The following is a 16,839-nucleotide window of genomic DNA, read 5'->3' as shown; positions in this document are numbered from 1 at the left end:
TCCAGACAATTATATTGTGCGATACCGAAATGTTGTTGTAATAAAAGCCCTCGGATAAGAGCAGTATGCGTCTTGATAGCAAAATTTGCTATCGATACATGGGTATATCGGCATTCGGATCGAATAGCGGCAAATCGTTGAGGCCCCTATTTTCCCCATCAACTTCCTTTTGCAACCCCGCGTCACCGCCAAGACCTGGACCTCACTTATACTCTTCCCCATTCACCTCAAAAGCTCACGTTCATTTCTTTCAATCGCCATCTCATGAAACATCGGCCCCTTCTGCTGCTGCTGTTTAATCGACTTGTTCATGCTCTGCCCTACCTCAGCCAGGGGTCTGTACGGATACTAGGGAAACATGTACACGGCGTTGAGCCTGGCTCGCCAGAATTCTGGTGGAAGATTATCATAAGCTCAATACTCGTACTTTTGGGGGGCGTATTTGCCGGGTGAGCTCGCTCTAACCTCTCACTTCTTTGCTCCTCCTGATGCACCCCCCCAGCTTGACTCTAGGTCTAATGGGCCTTGACGAGCTGCACCTGCGCGTGCTGGCGACATCTTCAGAGAATCCTGCAGAGAAGCGAAATGCCAAAAAAGTGTTGTCGCTTATGCGAAAAGGAAGACACTGGGTGCTGGTGGTGCGTTTGACACCTTTCATCATTGTGTATGTCTGACATTGTGCAGGTACTCCTTCTGGGTAATGTTGTACGTCTACTCCCCATATTCCGCGTACCCTGGGCTAGAATTCCTCGTGTTCACAGATAGTCAACGAAAGTCTTCCCATTTTCCTCGACAGTGTCGTACGTGATACCCACAGTTTCGCGTCCCTTGGCTTGGCTAATGACCGTAGATCGGCGGAGGCGTAGCCGCGGTAGCGCTTTCAACAACGGCCATCGGTAAGTCGTCATCCCACATCGCGTAACACTACCTGACGCTTCGTTAAAGTGATTTTTGGGTACGCGTCTTATAGGACCTTGACCGGGATCTTTTGCTAATATGCGCGTTTCATCCGATTTTAGAGAGTACGCCGTCATTCCTAACATTATCATGTCTGCCCTCCATTTATACACGCCACAGAATAATTCCACAATCACTGAGCGTACGCTATGGTCTTGCAATCGGGGCAGCGTGCACCCCGTTTGTCTTGTTGTTGATGTACATCTTCGGTAGGTGATTATGCGCTACCTAGCTCACTCCTCGGCTCACAACCCTTCGTAGCCCCTGTAGCTTGGCCCATAGCAAAACTCCTCGACCTCGTCCTTGGCGCGAACGAGACTCACACCTACAAAAAGGCCGAGCTTAAGTCGTTCTTACAGTTCCACCGCACGGGGGAAGAACCTCTGAGAGAAGACGAGATATCGATTCTCAATGGTGTTCTGGAGCTCAATTCGAAGAATGTCGAGACCATTATGACGCCAATGCAGGTGTGTACGGTCGCTCCCACCCGAAGGCTTGAATGTGCACTCATAGTGATATAACAGGACGTGGTCACACTGAGTAGGGATACGATACTTGACCACAAGATGATCGATACAATGTGAGTTCCATGTTGGGCTTTGTATTTCAGCCGCTGATGACTATCCCAGATTAACGAGCGGATACTCGCGGTTTCCGATACATGAACCAAGCAATCCGTTGGCCTTCACGGGTCTGCTGTTGGTCAAGAAGGTCAGTTGCACCGCTCGTACAGTTAGCTATACTCTGATATCTTTCTAGCTTCTTACCTACGACCCCGCAAAGGAGCTTCCAGTGTCAAGTTTTCCTCTATCTATCCTTCCCGAAGCGTACCCTTCGATCAACTGTTTTCAAGCATTGGATTACTTGTATGTGTTTGGGGCTTGATACAACGCAAAAACTAATTTTTCGATTCACAGTCAAACTGGCCGTGCACATCTAATTCTCATATCCCGCACCCCCGGTATCGCAGGTGGAGCCATCGGGGTGATTACGCTCGAAGGTATGCGTGCCTTCCGTACCTTATAAAAACCGACTATGTGACGAATCATCTCTAGATATAATTGAGGAAATCATATCAGAGGAAATTGTCGATGAGACAGACCGCTACGATGATAACGTGCACAAGAGAAGGCAAAGCGGATGACGACAGCCGCTATCATGAGGGGGTAATGGCTTTCTATTCTTTCCAGTGACTTTCAATACTCACTGCCTTTGTTATAGGATTGTCGAGCGTGAACGGGGAAGGGTCTCGGCAGTTGGCACACCCACTGAGCGAACGCCGCTGCTTGGACGCGATCGGAGTGTTGTGATAGACGTGGACTATGGAATTGGAGCAATCAGTGAATCTCCGAGAGGGGAATAACATTACGTGAATCAGGGTGATTAGTGGCGTGCGTTGTAGAGGGACACCTTTTTGCTTTTCATATTTCTTGTATCAACTTATTCCTCGGTTTCTGTAACTGCAGACCCTATATTTTATATTCTGGAATGGGGCGCATCGTTGAATAAGACGTTCGTGAGATACATTCAATTTGTGTTGGAAAATTTGACATTATAGCAGAAGCAGTAACACTTCAGAATCAAAGAGCGTGGTCCATAAAGCGAAACCGCACACCGAACAGCTTGAACAACGGCTGGCTGACATCGTTGAGATGACACTTAGCAGGAACTTCCAGAACTGTCGAACATTGGTACAAGAATACAGCTGACAGTACTGCACGCCCATTAATAATCTTCTGATTTTTTGGAAGGCGCCACAGATTTCACTTGAAACTGCCATGACAGAGATTCCCACCAGGCGTGCACCCCTCTCAAGTATTTGCAGAATTTCAATCGCGTCTCATCCTCAAGCATATTGTCGTATTAACACTCCTACCTAGTAAGTCATTCAACATTACGGGACCCGGCGGATTTGCTTGGCGTTGCCAAATTTTTTCTTATCTAAACTATAAACTTACGGATGTGAATGGAATACTTTTATCCACGTCTTGAACTTCCTTAGCACCGACTAGTCGTGAGCTGAGTGATGCCATCACTTTCACATATGCCGGTGCGTTCTGGTGCTTGTAGATATGGAATAATACGTACAACTGTTCCGAAATTGGGCAGCTGTCATTGACCAAAATATAGGGCTTACATTGGAGATCGCTGTAACGATATGAACATCGAGCATAATAAATGTTCTACTTGAAAAAGAGGAAATAGAGGCAACGAATGAGCAATATCCCGACACCTATCTGCAATAGCCTCGCATACACTGGAATTTCCTGCTCTTCATCCTCCTCTTCATTGTACGCGCCAAAGGATTGCATGCCTGAGAAGACTGAATCACGGGGAACATATCCACCGTAATTAATGCTTTGATAATGAGAAGCAAAGGAATCTGTTGGAAGGTGCTCAGATTTATGGAAGTAACCAGAGCTCAATGAACTCACCGCGAGCTATGCCCGTATTATTACCGAAACCCAAACTTCTTACGAACCAACGTGCAATGATAATCGGAAGGCGAATCAACATGTAACAGGCCTCGAATGGCCATGTAAGGGCCACTGGTTTCGAGAGCAGGAACACGCAAGTGCCGATATAGATATAGGGATGACCCATCGCTATTATCTGATATTAGCGCCGTTTGGTCAAAAGGTAAACCGACTTGAACTTCTTACCCAGCTGGTCATTTAGAATGAGAGCATTCTTGAGAATCGCTAGGACACCATTCCCGTCAGGGATTTGGATGCAAACTGTGGAGACTTTGTGAAAAACGGCCATCGATAGTGGTGGTTGTTATGCAAGCCTGATCAGTCCGTGCAGGCGCCTATCAAACGAGTCACGCTTCAAAAACAGCTTCTGACGTACTTTACATTTTACTCAGCACGTGTCAGTGCAACCAGCCTTTGATGGACTTAGTACGCAAACTCTGTCTGAGCGTGGCTCTCTTGAACATTTAATGGAGCGAGCGCCGTCCCATCCTGCGGGAAGTGTCGTTTAGGAGCGCGGGAAACTCATTGGCCGTCAAAGCTGCAATAGAAACACCCCGCCTTCAAGTGACAATGCACAAAATGCATCCGAGACTAAGTCAGAACTGTCAAGTAAGGAGCTCTCTCCATCGATGCGCCGAGCGGAAAGAGCCTATAAGCTCTCTTGACCAGGCACTGACATATCCCTCCCTCAGTAGGTGATCGTTGGTCTGCCTAGGAGAGGCTAGCATTGATAGGTATTATTTGTACCTCTGATGGCAATATGACAGAGTGTACGTCCCTTCATGGCTGTGTAGTGATGGCTCCGCCATTGCCATCAATTTTCTGGCACCAAGGCAAATGACGTTCGTTCAGCAGTCAGCACATCCTTCTTCACCAAGATTGGCGAAAATCAACATCTAGGATTCCATCAGCCGCCCGACATACCTATCAGACTCCGACCCCGACTCGGTATACAGGTCACGACGGTGCTGCAGGCGGCTAATGGCGCTCTAATGACCTTTCTCCTCTTTTATCGTTATAGACAGTCGTTTAAGTCAAAGAACAACGAAAGGGTTGTACGAATTCAAAGACAGCGTTGGCTGCCAGAAAGTTAATGGCAGTACAAATCGAGGTGTTGGTCAACGCGCGCGCGCGAACAAGTGCACGTGAGGGTGCTAAGCCAGCGGCAGATTAACTGCCGGCAATCTCCGAAACAACCCCCTCCTATAATTCGCTTACATCACTCTCCCATTTGGCAGAGATTTCATTCTCCGCTTTTGGGCGCTTGCAACTTTCACAGGAACTGTTCGACGCGAGCGCGCCGGCGCCTCTTTTCTTCTTTTGCAGGCGCATCGCGCGATGCACCAGGAACTAACGCACATGGACCGTATAACGCAACTGCAAGATGAAATCCAACAGGTGCATGCTGCTCTTCCTTCCCTGTAATCCAGCCTGACTGACTGTTGGCAAGCTCCTTACCATCATGTCGAACAGCATCGCCTACCTCACTACGCGCGCCAATTTTCTGCAAGTCAGCACGCTGGTTCCCGTCACGAAATCGAGAAACCCGGAAAAGTATGATCCTGAGGACGTATTTGAGGGTGCGTACTGCCTGTACGACCTCCTGTGTTCGTGCTGACGATACCATGTTTTATAGCGAACAAGAAAGAATTGGTGACGGACCTGATGGCCAAGGCGAAACAAGTGGAATATCTTATACAATCCCTGCCGCAACCAGAGGAGGAAGAGGAGCAGGTACGCGGTGCTGCGATGTCACTTTTCCTTACTCACGTCGTCTAGGCCAAGCGGCTACAACAGCTCGAGGAAGAAATGACCGTGGCAAATACAGAATACATTGCGGCGTTAAAGAGGACCAGTGCGTGTCCTATCCATTGCCCATTGCCGACATCCTTCACTGACGATGTACTGGTCCATAGAGAACCTTCACGCTCAAGTGGCAGACCTTCTAAGGACAATGCTTTCCGAGCACGACATCGACGCAGGATGAATTAGGCGGGCATTTCGTCGCTGAGACTCCCGTTTCATAGGGATCATTATCATCACGAGAGCGGAACCTGCAAAAGCGAGCTGAGATCGCTTAGGTGGTGAGATGACGGCACTTGTTGCTCTGCGGTAGCGTCGTGTCGTTCCTGCAATGTCTGTACTCTGGTCTCACTATATCTGTTTGGACCGCCATATAGCGCTGAATTCGGCCTTCACATCACGGCAAATCAACAGCAACAGAAATAGTACAATTGAGTGTTGACAGTGAGATTGCTGCTCAACAGGGTTAAGCGCCGATCAACAAACAGCTTTACTAAATCCTCAGTGTTAGATGATTGATCCCGACGTCGACTGAAAGATCTTCTGTCAACGGGTGGCGTGTATTTCTATGGCAGTTTTGTTTTTCGCCTCACATCCTTGTCTGGTGTGGGCCAACGTGCCCGTCGACAGTTATAAAATCAGCATATAATTTGGCTCTGATGGCGCGCTTCCAATAGCACTCGGGACTTGTCCGCTGTTTCAAACGGCGGTGAATTTAGTTACCTACCTTTACCGCGCTTCGGAAGAAATCGGTATCGAACCCGCCATGAAAACATCTTACGAACTTCGTTGTCTTGCCAATTAGCGGGATAGGTTTACATCCATTTGTATACGACTGTTTGCATATAGCTCGCGTTTCTTTTACAGGAAGAGAGAGAGATCAATATATTGTTGTGAAAGGGGTTCATGAGGGGTATTCCGGAATCTCAGAATGCCTTCAACGCCTTGCAAGTCCCGAAACCTCGGCATATGATCATGTTTCTCATTTACAGAACCCACCACAGCATGTAAACAGCTGTAAAAGTCTGTTTTTGTGGACTAGAGTACGAGAAGCATTGAATGACATCCATAACCTTCCTTAGTTCCTATGCAGGTTATGCGGACGGCTGCCGAAGTGCCGATGCTAGGCCTCAACCCGATCCGCTCCGATCCATCCCCAAGGTGGTTGAGTGTGCGCGTCATAACCCATAACCGATCGTCCAATGATCACTTAAGACTAACCAATCCTATCGAATCTTGTGAATGTCCTTCGATCGAGAAGCAAGTACGAAATTCCCAAGTATTTGTTATATCTTTATCTTTAATAATACAAAATTTCGCTGAGGGCACGCTTTGACCTGTCAGGCTTTCTTTCTTCCTCCCACTACGCTTCTGTAGCGGTTCAAGTTCAAGTTTCTCAGAACACATCAGTGCAAGTACTTCCCTTCATCATTAGACACTGTTCGCGCGTCCGGAACGCCTCTGAGGAGCGGCCAAGTTCCAACGTCATCAGATATTACGAATTGGGTATAATACTGACCTATGTAAGCACGAGCGGACTCCACCAAACAACTTCCTCTTGTTGACTCGGTCTGCCAGGAAGTATCGCGTAGCTTTCGGGAAGCGCTTTCGATTTGCGGCATACCTGACATGAAGCACCGCGGCTGTCAAATCACATGCGTAAGAACGGCTGAATTCATAGTAAGGTTGTCGGAACTCACGTATTCCTCTGACTACAAGTCACGATGTTGCTTGCAAGCGCACGGCGGCCTTAGCTTGTAGCAAACGGGATGCTGATCAGCGTCGTATAGTTCCCCCGAACTTCATGGTTCTCCCGACCGACGGGTTCCTGATATTCTGATGCGTTTACGAGGTCTAGGTTGTCGGCGCGCCGCGGCATTTTATCGCCTTGCGATGGCCGTCGCCGCAGACATTGCATGGCAACATTCGGGCGTACGACGCACAGCTTTGCACCGTCACCAACCTTGAATGACTCATTTATAAGTTCAACGCGTTTATATGATTACAAGGGAGAGCGTACATAACCACGGCGCCGTCCGCTGCAATTATATCACAGGCCGAGATTCAGTTTCGCTTGAGTATTATCCAGTAATACTTGCGCCACATTCGAGGAAGAAGAATCACCTGCTGCGGAATAATTTAGAGGGCGTGAGTAGTGCTCAAATTGGCAGAATGGACCATACGTAAGTAGTAGCTTGGCAACGAACTTGATTGCTCGTGGAAGTATTGGTCCCGGGTCAGGGACCGTGAAGAGTCGGAGGTAAGCCCTCTGGACCTGATTTTCGTCAGGTTGTTCCGATAAACGGAAGAATGCTAGGATCGGCACGCCAATTTGGGTTGGGGTTGAGAGGCGGAAGTTGGGGAGAGCATTGTTTGTAGGTTAAAACATAGTAATCTGGCAGCGGAGCGATCAGTACGCTCTGTTTGATGGTAGAGGTAAAGTGAACTATTTCTTACCACCGCAAACATCGCCAGTATGAAACGACAGTCAACAATCACAGGTACGGGGCCTGAAACGCTTGAGCTAGATGAGCTACTTGGAGCAATGAAGATTTGGCTGCGCCACACTTGTAGATTTGAGAATCACATGCCTATGGTGATGGAAAGCTGGCAGTGGCAGGGACGGGTTTAGCAAGCGAGATGTAGCACCGTGACTTATTTCGGGACGTGCCATGGCAATACAGGCACTGTTAAGCGACGCTCGAGTCCCATACATCTTCACGTGCACCTTAGTGGAAACAGGACTTCGTACATTGAACTATACTTATACCGCCAGAAGACCACGATCTAGCACAGGCTGATCTCAATCTCGATGGAACCTAGAACGGTAATCGAGAGGCATCATTGTATTCGAAGAAAGGAATGATATTTGAACGCCTATGCAAATAAATTCCCTGACCAAGGTAAGCCTTGCGATACAAATAAAAGCAAAGAAAATACCTAAAATGTCATTGAGGGAAGACCCAAGCGTCGGTTGGCTGCTTGGACAATGGTGTGATACTCAAGTCGAGGTACCTTTCCGAGGTCAAGACCGACCGAGAGGTACAGGACTTTTCAGGGTTGCTATCCGAATCGCAGAAATGAAGGATTATACTAGTCAGCTAAGCAGGACCCGAATCGCAGACAGTCCCTCATGATATTAAGGGTCCGGAGAGTCGGAGCGAAAACATGAAGTGATGAGCGTGGCGAAACGACGAAAAGGGATATAGAGTTTGGTAATCCCGATAGCCTTGAGGGGGGGCAGAGGCCCTTGAATTGAAACTCCGCCAGTTGACTAAAATCCACGGGTATGTTTTCCGAGGTGATCCACAGAGCATTTCGTTGTGCTCGCAATCCCGTTTTGTCTTTTGGCTCCATTTCCATCTTAGAATCCCGACAGCGCAATGGCTTGTTCTCGTTCCAACAACCAAAAATACGCCAAATATATATATTCCCCTTGTTTGGACGCCCAATCTAAATCTACACTGGGTGTCGGCTAAGTTGTCATCTCGCGTATCATGGAATTGGTTCTCGATGGTTTCCCCCGAAGGTGATGTCCTTGGATCCACGGACATATAACTATGGCTGCGTCCGCTTGAGACTGCGTTGGCTCACTCACTTCCCCTCGGATTCACCGCAATGACCCTGGCCCTACCTCTCAGCGACCTCTCCCGTAACCAAGTGTTACTCAAAGTATCCCTTCCGGATGGCACTGTCGTTTTCGATATGAAGCCCTGCGAGTCCGGGCTTGGAACGCCTTTGCTACCCTCTGATTTAGAACTGCACTTCAGTACTACCAAGGGCGAAAACGGACTGGAGCTCACGATGTGGGCTTCAAGTCGCGCTTCCGTCGCAACGACTTCGCAGAACATCGGTTCCACCTGGGATTGGCAAGAGGACTTCAAAGAGGGTGTGTATCTCTTCGTTGTTGGACATGAAGCAGGACTGACGCGATACAACAGAGTCGCTCATGGAGCAGCCTCCTCCCAGTGCAACTATATCTCCCCTTGAGACATCATTCAGGGCTTGCACAGACACGCTCCTCAATGCCAGTTCGAGTTTTCTTGATCCAGTACAACTACCTACGCCGCCAGGCGAGACGTCATGCATCCCAATGAACCAGCAGGAATGCCAGATGCCAGACGCGTTCTCGCCGATGGATATATTTTCGTTGAATGGAATGATCTGGTCAGACTTCAGCCCAGGTTTGTCATTTCAACTGATACCCCTGCGGTACGTCCCTGACGTAAAGATCGTTATAAACAGTGTTCCCAGATACATCAGAGCCTTTACCAGAGTTCCCCCTTCCCACATCGACTTCATATCTTCCTCCTTCTCCAGGCTCTGACGTTACTTCAACGTCAACGCATTCTTCTTATCTTCCTCTTGCATCACCAGCAGTTTCGTCTACACCATCAACGTTTCCTTCTCCCAAGGAAGAAACACGAGCACCCCAGCTCGGTTCTCCTCCCACTCCCGCCACCGCCCCAGCGCCTACCGAAGGCAACGCACTACGCCCCCATCCATGTCTCTTCCCAGAATGTGGACGCTGGTTCACCCGAAGCTACACTCGTAACGTACACATGCTAACCCATCGTCGGTCTAACGATCCCAAGCCGTTCGTCTGTACTATTCCCGGATGCTCCGAGGGCTTCTCACGGAAGCACGACCGATTGAGGCACGAGGTACGGCAGCACGGACGTGGGAGTAACTGGCGATGTCCATTATGTCCCCTCAGCAAGTTTTATTCGTCGCAGAGCACGCTTGAGCGGCATCTCAGCGAGAAGCACAGTGAAGGGGGGTAGTGCATAGCTTACAATCTACTCTCTATGATAGGGTACAACAACAACAAAGGAACGAACTCTCTTGTATTCGATTCCAGACCCCCCTATTTACCCCGGGCCCGTCGCTGGTCATTGGGGACTTGGGTAGAAAAGTAGCCTACCCCACATTCATACTATCTCCGCGGGCGTAACAAGTAGCTGTATTTTTTTCACATGCACTGTATATTATCATATGATCTTTATTACAATCCACGTTGCATTTCTCTCGAAACAAGCTCTTAGTTCGATTCTTGTACGCGGGGCGCTTGATTGGTCCCCGGTAAGAATGTGATTGGCTGGACCACGGTCTATACGCCTTCAGCGCTAGGCTGAATCGGCATGAAGTCCCGAACACGGAGACAACGATTTCCCGGGTTAATGTTTAAGCTCTGAAATCATACGCGCTCCCATAAGTGTCTACAATTTTCTCCCGGCGCTTGAGTCCCGCATCGGTGAGATGGAAAACATTGCTAAGAGGATGCTATGCTTATTTGTTGCGAATGGACGGAGACTCGCTCTGGGTCCGGTGGTTTTATCGCGTACGCATCAAACCAAATGAGAGGAAACCTTGTTTTTTTTCTCTCTCCTTAAGATGGATAGAGAAATCAAGCTAGGCTCGATAGTATTTACATATCACGAACGGTGGTGTTTGCCGGATGAGGCTCGGGCTCGGATTATCCTACTTGCGACTTTCTCATACATTGTAAGCGAAGATGACCTACTCTTGCTGCCCTGTGCGTTGGTTATTTTCCGGTACCGGAAAACCAGAAAGATTTGCTCGCAGATATTATGGAGAGCCGGAAATACTGAGAACAATAAGCTTGCAGCTCAGAAGTAACGATTACTGGCCTTCTCCAAAGAAACATGTGCGAAAGAGCAGAGCTGATGAGCAAATCGTGGTACAGACCTCGCTTACCACAAAGGACTTCACTCTTGAAGGTGGGGCATTATCCTTAAGCATCCTATGAGAGTAATATTAAGGATCCAATGGATGTTTGTATGTTTGAGTGTTTGAGAGAAGGCATCTTACCGCGATAAATGTCTAATGGATAGCCATCTGGATATCAATATTTAGCAGAAAAAGCAGTAAATGTATAAATAAAGACATCTTTCACACACAGAGTGAAAGTGTAGTCAAACTTAGCATAAGACTGGATCCTGATTGTAAAGTAAGCATTTATTTGAGCACCAGAAAAGAATTGAGGCTTACGGACGCCTGGGATAAAGAACAATAGAGAATATTGTATGCTTTTAATGTCACTCTCATCAGGAGAAAATAAAATTGTGCGTATATCACGAAAAGATTCACAAAACACGCCAGCGACCCAACGAAAATCACCGGGCTGAAGGACCGAAACAAAGCGCAGTCACATGATGCCGCCCAGCACTTAAAAGGATACTAGTCGGTAGTCGGGATAATGTAATCTTCTTGGCTTGAGATTCCGAATTGGAAATTCCCTCATCAAAAAAGTTCTTCTGGGCCGCCATGATGTCCTTCGAATTCGTAACATCATCCATATCATTTCAGCCGGTTGTGGCTCTGACAAAGGCAAGGACTCGAGACAGTATCTGTACTGCTGACCTGTTCGTTTTTCTCGTAAGGCTGCCACGTTACATACTTTCTTCTATACGCGTGCACATACGTCTGCTGCCCATTCCATAAAGAATCTCGTAAACGATAAGACCCACGCACATACATCCTTGAATATCCAAGCACGCATTGCAAAATCCTGGGAATCTTTACTCCAGGAGCCGACAGCGAATGTTGAACGTAAGTGTCGTTCGCCGTGTATTGAATGATTCTGAAGCGATTGACGCACACATTTAAATATCTTGTCAGGATAGTCCATCAGCCGAATCTGTTTTTCTTCTCGCGGCAGTAGCTCAGTCCCACGGTGACGCCGCTCTTCACACATTTCCGGCACGAGGTCTTGGCGAGAAGTAGGATGAATTGAAATGCATCCATCTTTTATCGATAGAATAACGTCTGATAGCAACTTTTAACAGTGCTGAATCCTCCCGCGACGATGTCCTCTTGTCCCTGTCGGCGGTATCATTCAATCCGGCGTCTAAAAGCAGCGACACTGGACTCGACAACCAATCATCTGGGCAATTTTGTCCTCGGAAGACAGTGCTCGACAGCTAATCATTCCGTAAATAGTAACACAACTGCGTCATTCTCTCTCCGAGTCGGAGGAATCGTCACAATTGTGCCACATAAGGCGACAAGCGCTACCCGGCTCTTCCGCTTTCGATTACAAAGTCCTTCTCAAAGGGAAGGATTGGAGTTCTTGAGGGTAGCAAGCATCATGTGTCGTCATCTCTCCGAGTCGGAACCATTAGCGCTGGCATAATGATTGTTTGTTGACTTTTCCTGAAGAAGCTCCTATGTTCACACACGTATGTCGCCTCCGTTTCTTGTACAGTGTGCTTACCATTAAAATAGGGACGCCTAGCAAGATCCCTTCGCCCCGGGCGGTGTTACAAGGGCTATCTTTCGGCCCCTCCTTGGAAACTAAATTAATTTTGCCCAGACTGAAGCGTAGTGACGGGTAGCTGACCCTACTTCCGAGTCGGAATTCGTCGCCACGCGAGCAAATGTAACGTTTAAATAGTCAGATGGCCCTTTGTTAGATTGCCAATTATGTCCATCATCATCCTCCTACTTGCCCTATGTGCCTCCGTGCTAGTCTACTACACGACAGTAGTATCGCGGAAGCGCAACAGACTTCCACTACCCCCTGGTCCTGAAGGAAATTGGGATTTTGGGAGATCGACTTCCTCTTTTGCGTAGGTTGGTATTCTCAGAAGAGAATAAGAGGCTAATCAGCATCCTTTTAGGTCATTTCAGGAATTAGAAACGTTGTTTCAAGAACATGGCCCCGTCGTCACACTGAAGTCGGGATCGCAGACGGTTGTTGTCATTGGCCGACAACAAGCAGCGATTGATATCATGGAGAAAGAAGGTGCATCACTCGCTGACCGTCCACAGTGGGTAGCAGCGAGTGAAATGGTCTCCGGAGGCATGAGGATCCTGCTTCTGAATTCTGGCAAGAGGTTCAGAAAGCTTCGGAGGTTAGTTTCTAATCGGATTTAGAACACGTTTTACTGACTCTTCTTTCTTTCACTTTAGAGCACTGCATAGACATCTGCAGATGAAAGCAGTGGTCGATTACGAGCCACTCCAGATGCGCTACGCAAAGAATGTCATCTTGGACCTTATGGAGGATCCAGATAACCATGCGTGCCATGCCAGACGGTAAGCGGAAATTTTGAACTCGTGTTTATGATGACCCAACAATTTCCATTTGTCCGCCGTAGGTACGCTGGATCACTCATTTTAGCCTTGACATACGGAAGGACGGCTCCCGGTCGGTCTGATGATCCGGAGATCGTCGCTGTAGCGCGCAGCCTGCAGAGGGTCGGACTCGCGGTTCGGCCGGGTGAGTACAAAGTGGACGAATATCCATTTTTGAGGTCAGTATGGTTACACCGAGTCGGATAATTGTGGGAGATTGAACTCGTCAATAGGTACTTGCCTTTCTATGGCAAGGAGCTCAGGACATGGCACGCGGAAGAACTAGCGCTGTTTAGAAGCCAAATGGATACCGTTGTGAACAACATAGTGATTTTTCCCTCCTACGTTCAGTGCCCTAGATCCGTCTCTGACCAAATTTTCAGGATACCGTCCAGCCGTGCTTCGCCAAATACCTTATCGAGCACCAAGCAGAGCTCGAGTTGAAGCACGACGAGTTAGTCTACCTCGCAGGTACTATGTTTGGTGCCGGGTCTGCTACCACAGCAAACGCGATTAGCCTGGTAATCATGGCTGCGGCGTGTTTCCCTGGCGCCCAACGTGCGGTCCAGCAACAAATTGATGAAGTAATTGGAAGCGATCGCCGTACGCACTAGTCCCATTGTCTGTCCTATTTTTCTCTTATGGGGAACCAAAGCACCGAACTTCGAGGATTATGCGGCCCTTCCTCGAGTAAAGGCTTTCATATTAGAAACCTACCGCTGGCGACCGGTTGGAGGTAGCGGTAAGCGATCCTATTACGCCTTCACCTCGGAGAGATTTTGAGTATATTTTTTACAGGCTTTTCTCATCGAGCGTCAGGAGATGTTTTTTGGGTAAGTCATTGTTAGGTCGAGCGACTTCACTGTCTTCATTGTTCCTTTCAGAAAAACTACTGTATACCAAAGGGGACTGTGGTCATTGGCAATCACTGGTACGCGTCTCTTGCTCACGTTCTGTTACCGTTCCTCATATTATTGTCGTAAGGTCCATTTGTAGAGATCCAGCTCTATTTGAAGATCCCGATAATTTCAACCCAGATCGTTGGCTGGATGATCTTGGACGAGTCAAAGACGATGTCCCTTTCTTTAATTTTGGTTTTGGAAGAAGGTATGCCGTTACTTTATGAAGCATTGTCATGTTTACAATTCCATCAGGGTTTGTCCCGGACAACATGTGGCTGACAAGTGCGTACAACCTTTTTTTCTCTCGATGTGGTCACTTATTGATTATAGATCTGTATTTATAAACACGGCGCTGATTTTATGGGCATTCAACATAACGCAGATGGCATCTGAACCCATCGATCCCAACGGTTTCGTTAACGTCGGTGTCAGCATTGCACCTCAGCCATTCAAAGCGTGCTTCAACAAGAGAGTCGACAGCATACATAGACTGTTAGAAGGTTACGGCACCCCACATTAATTATTACATTTGTACGAAGCTGGTATTTATCTTTATCTGATCGGATCTCATCGATAAGATCACCACCGAGCCATTGCTCGTCGATTAGTATGCTCCAGGTGCCACATGTGCGCTCGAGTCGGCCATCGAGGGGGAAACATACCAACGACATCCTGCTTTTTGAGTACCTGAACGTTGGGAATATGTTCCTTCAGGATGGTGACATCCTCTTCCCCAGCTGGTAGGTCATCGGAATCTGAATCGGATGAAGTGGATATAGAGCTGTGAGCGGACGGGGACGAAGAGCGCGAGGAAGGAGGAGGAGGTTGGGGATGAAGACGGCGAGGGTCGAAAGATGATATCTTCAAGTCCACTATGGAGCTACCCTCTTCCCTGCGAGCCGCCACTAACAAAGCGATATAAGCTGCAGGGACAGCGTCATCGCCACCTTCAATTTGCACAGAGGTGAGTAAAGGACAGAGGATGTCGCTCGTGTGGCCCAGATTCTGTGCTGGATACAACGCAGAAAGAATGTTTCGTGTAGGAGACGGCAGACAGTACGGTCGCAACCGGAGATGCGTGAGATTGGGGAAATAACCAAACACGTCTCTCCACATGGCGGTCGTGATATTACTAAACGAACTGAGGAGGCGTTCCTCGATTACCAATGTTTCGACATCGTTTAGGGGATAGTGTGATATCATACCTACCACTTCCGGAGGGGAGAAAAGGCCACAGATGTAGATCACGGAATCTACTACCGCAACAAGCTGGTATGAGCTCCCCACTGAGAGCAAGGAACGAATGAGCCGGCATTCCTTGATATTACGTAGATTTTGGAGATGCGAGCGATTATCGGGTATTAGCTGAGAAAGTTCCTCCGTCGGTAGCTGCAGGGGAGCACCCCAAAAATACATGGCTGTCGATGCAGGAAGGGCAAGATGAGATAACAATCGGGTGATAGGAAGGGCGTATCCCAAACTTCCGCAGTTCAACTCGCGTAGATGATCTAGCGGAACAACGCGGTGGGAAAGGACGGCCGGAACGTCACCAGCTGTCGACCTTGTCGGTCCCGCGTCAATTAACGCGAGTTCTTCCAACAAGGGGCAACCCTCCAAGAAGTCGAGAAAGTCGTTCGTGCAGGGTCTGAATTCACGGTCTTGTCGATAGAGACAAACGTGAGTGAGATTTTTGAAATGGTTTTTAGGCCATGAGGATATGTGCTCTAAGCAGAGCTGCCTTAGCCTGGGCATTCTCCCGTTAAAGAGGGCCGGCAAGTCATGAGGGGTAGAGTTACGATCACCATCGATCAAGATCGTCAGACTAACAAGACTTTTTGCCGGTCGATTGAGAAGCTCATACAGAGGTGTCGCAGAGATCTGCCATTTGAACGCATCAATGTGAAGTTCCCGGATACGACGTGTCTGGCGAAGAATAATCTCGAGATCAGGTTGATTTATTTTCCCGTTTCTGATACCAACATAGACGGTGAGTGGCGCCGTAGAAGAACGACGTATGAAAGTGGAAGGATCCAGATCGTTGTCTACTGTTGCCCACAGCCTTGCGCATGTGGCGGTTATAGCTCGCCAATGTCGGCAGACATGCAAAACTTTCAGCCAATCTCGGTGGTGTCTCTGCTTGTAAACACCTACACTAGGAATGGGCAAAAAGCTGGGGAGATGCTGTTGTCTCAGTAGAAATATTATGGCGAGCAGCTCTGGGGGAAGTCGGTTGATTGGCTGAAGAGAATTACGAGCGCCTCTGATCATTGCCGCAGCAATCTGGAGGCGCCTTTCGATTGTGTCAAGCTGATGACCACAGTGAGCCCGGTGTACCTGCAGGTATAATTGAGAATTAAAAATAATTACCTTATCCGTAGTCCATTTCCTCGCTCTGGAATGACGTTCAGTGCCTTAGGAAAGCTCAATGAAATAAGAGAGCCTACGTTTTATCAACCCGATCAATCACAGCGTCCAGTAAATCCTCAAAGGTGAACTTATCAAAGGTGGACGAATCTCGCATCGCGATGAAGAGTTCGTGACCAGTGTGCTTACAGCTGCTCGTGGTCGCGAGTAGAGCGTGGTTGTACACGTGGAAACGG

The 16,839-nt window shown here is 48.3% G+C and overlaps 5 protein-coding genes across 5 annotated transcripts; 4 read left to right on the top strand and 1 right to left on the bottom strand.

The window, feature by feature from the left end:
- Nucleotides 1-56: 56 nt before the first annotated feature.
- On the top strand, nucleotides 57-2,549 carry EV420DRAFT_1566762 (uncharacterized protein). Its single transcript, XM_060474078.1, has 13 exons — nucleotides 57-449; nucleotides 503-638; nucleotides 762-800; nucleotides 851-896; nucleotides 946-955; nucleotides 1,078-1,166; nucleotides 1,219-1,424; nucleotides 1,482-1,537; nucleotides 1,587-1,668; nucleotides 1,717-1,823; nucleotides 1,875-1,957; nucleotides 2,084-2,123; nucleotides 2,179-2,549. The coding sequence occupies exons 1-13, from the start codon at nucleotides 265-267 to the stop codon at nucleotides 2,318-2,320; spliced, it is 1,221 nt and encodes a 406-aa protein (XP_060326542.1). The 5' UTR covers nucleotides 57-264; the 3' UTR covers nucleotides 2,321-2,549.
- A 2,223-nt stretch (nucleotides 2,550-4,772) lies between these two features.
- On the top strand, nucleotides 4,773-5,421 carry EV420DRAFT_1275684 (uncharacterized protein; the record flags this gene model as incomplete). Its single annotated transcript, XM_060467918.1, is given in 5 exon segments — nucleotides 4,773-4,832; nucleotides 4,885-5,014; nucleotides 5,071-5,204; nucleotides 5,220-5,289; nucleotides 5,351-5,421. The coding sequence occupies 5 exon segments, from the start codon at nucleotides 4,773-4,775 to the stop codon at nucleotides 5,419-5,421; spliced, it is 465 nt and encodes a 154-aa protein (XP_060326541.1).
- Nucleotides 5,422-8,543: 3,122 nt separating this feature from the next.
- Nucleotides 8,544-10,258, top strand: EV420DRAFT_1338810 (uncharacterized protein). The gene is made up of 3 exons (XM_060468906.1): nucleotides 8,544-9,126; nucleotides 9,179-9,421; nucleotides 9,483-10,258. The coding sequence occupies exons 1-3, from the start codon at nucleotides 8,856-8,858 to the stop codon at nucleotides 10,019-10,021; spliced, it is 1,053 nt and encodes a 350-aa protein (XP_060326540.1). The 5' UTR covers nucleotides 8,544-8,855; the 3' UTR covers nucleotides 10,022-10,258.
- A 2,308-nt stretch (nucleotides 10,259-12,566) lies between these two features.
- On the top strand, nucleotides 12,567-14,789 carry EV420DRAFT_842621 (cytochrome P450). Its single transcript, XM_060483673.1, has 12 exons — nucleotides 12,567-12,829; nucleotides 12,881-13,114; nucleotides 13,173-13,298; nucleotides 13,361-13,516; nucleotides 13,571-13,664; nucleotides 13,721-13,940; nucleotides 13,993-14,079; nucleotides 14,136-14,170; nucleotides 14,222-14,268; nucleotides 14,322-14,444; nucleotides 14,492-14,521; nucleotides 14,570-14,789. The coding sequence occupies exons 1-12, from the start codon at nucleotides 12,684-12,686 to the stop codon at nucleotides 14,757-14,759; spliced, it is 1,488 nt and encodes a 495-aa protein (XP_060326539.1). The 5' UTR covers nucleotides 12,567-12,683; the 3' UTR covers nucleotides 14,760-14,789.
- EV420DRAFT_1338805 (uncharacterized protein) lies at nucleotides 14,726-16,821 on the bottom strand. Its single transcript, XM_060468905.1, has 3 exons — nucleotides 16,684-16,821; nucleotides 16,607-16,631; nucleotides 14,726-16,546 (listed from the first exon to the last, which is right to left on the bottom strand). The coding sequence occupies exons 1-3, from the start codon at nucleotides 16,758-16,760 to the stop codon at nucleotides 14,819-14,821; spliced, it is 1,830 nt and encodes a 609-aa protein (XP_060326538.1). The 5' UTR covers nucleotides 16,761-16,821; the 3' UTR covers nucleotides 14,726-14,818.
- Between the last annotated feature and the right edge of the window lie 18 nt (nucleotides 16,822-16,839).

The sequence above is a fragment of the Desarmillaria tabescens genome (assembly GCF_030435595.1).
Source record: "Desarmillaria tabescens strain CCBAS 213 chromosome Unknown EV420scaffold_41, whole genome shotgun sequence".
Classification (NCBI taxonomy): domain Eukaryota; kingdom Fungi; phylum Basidiomycota; class Agaricomycetes; order Agaricales; family Physalacriaceae; genus Desarmillaria; species Desarmillaria tabescens.
The sequence above is the reverse complement of the archived record's forward strand: the minus strand, read 5'-3'. Positions and strand labels throughout refer to the sequence as shown.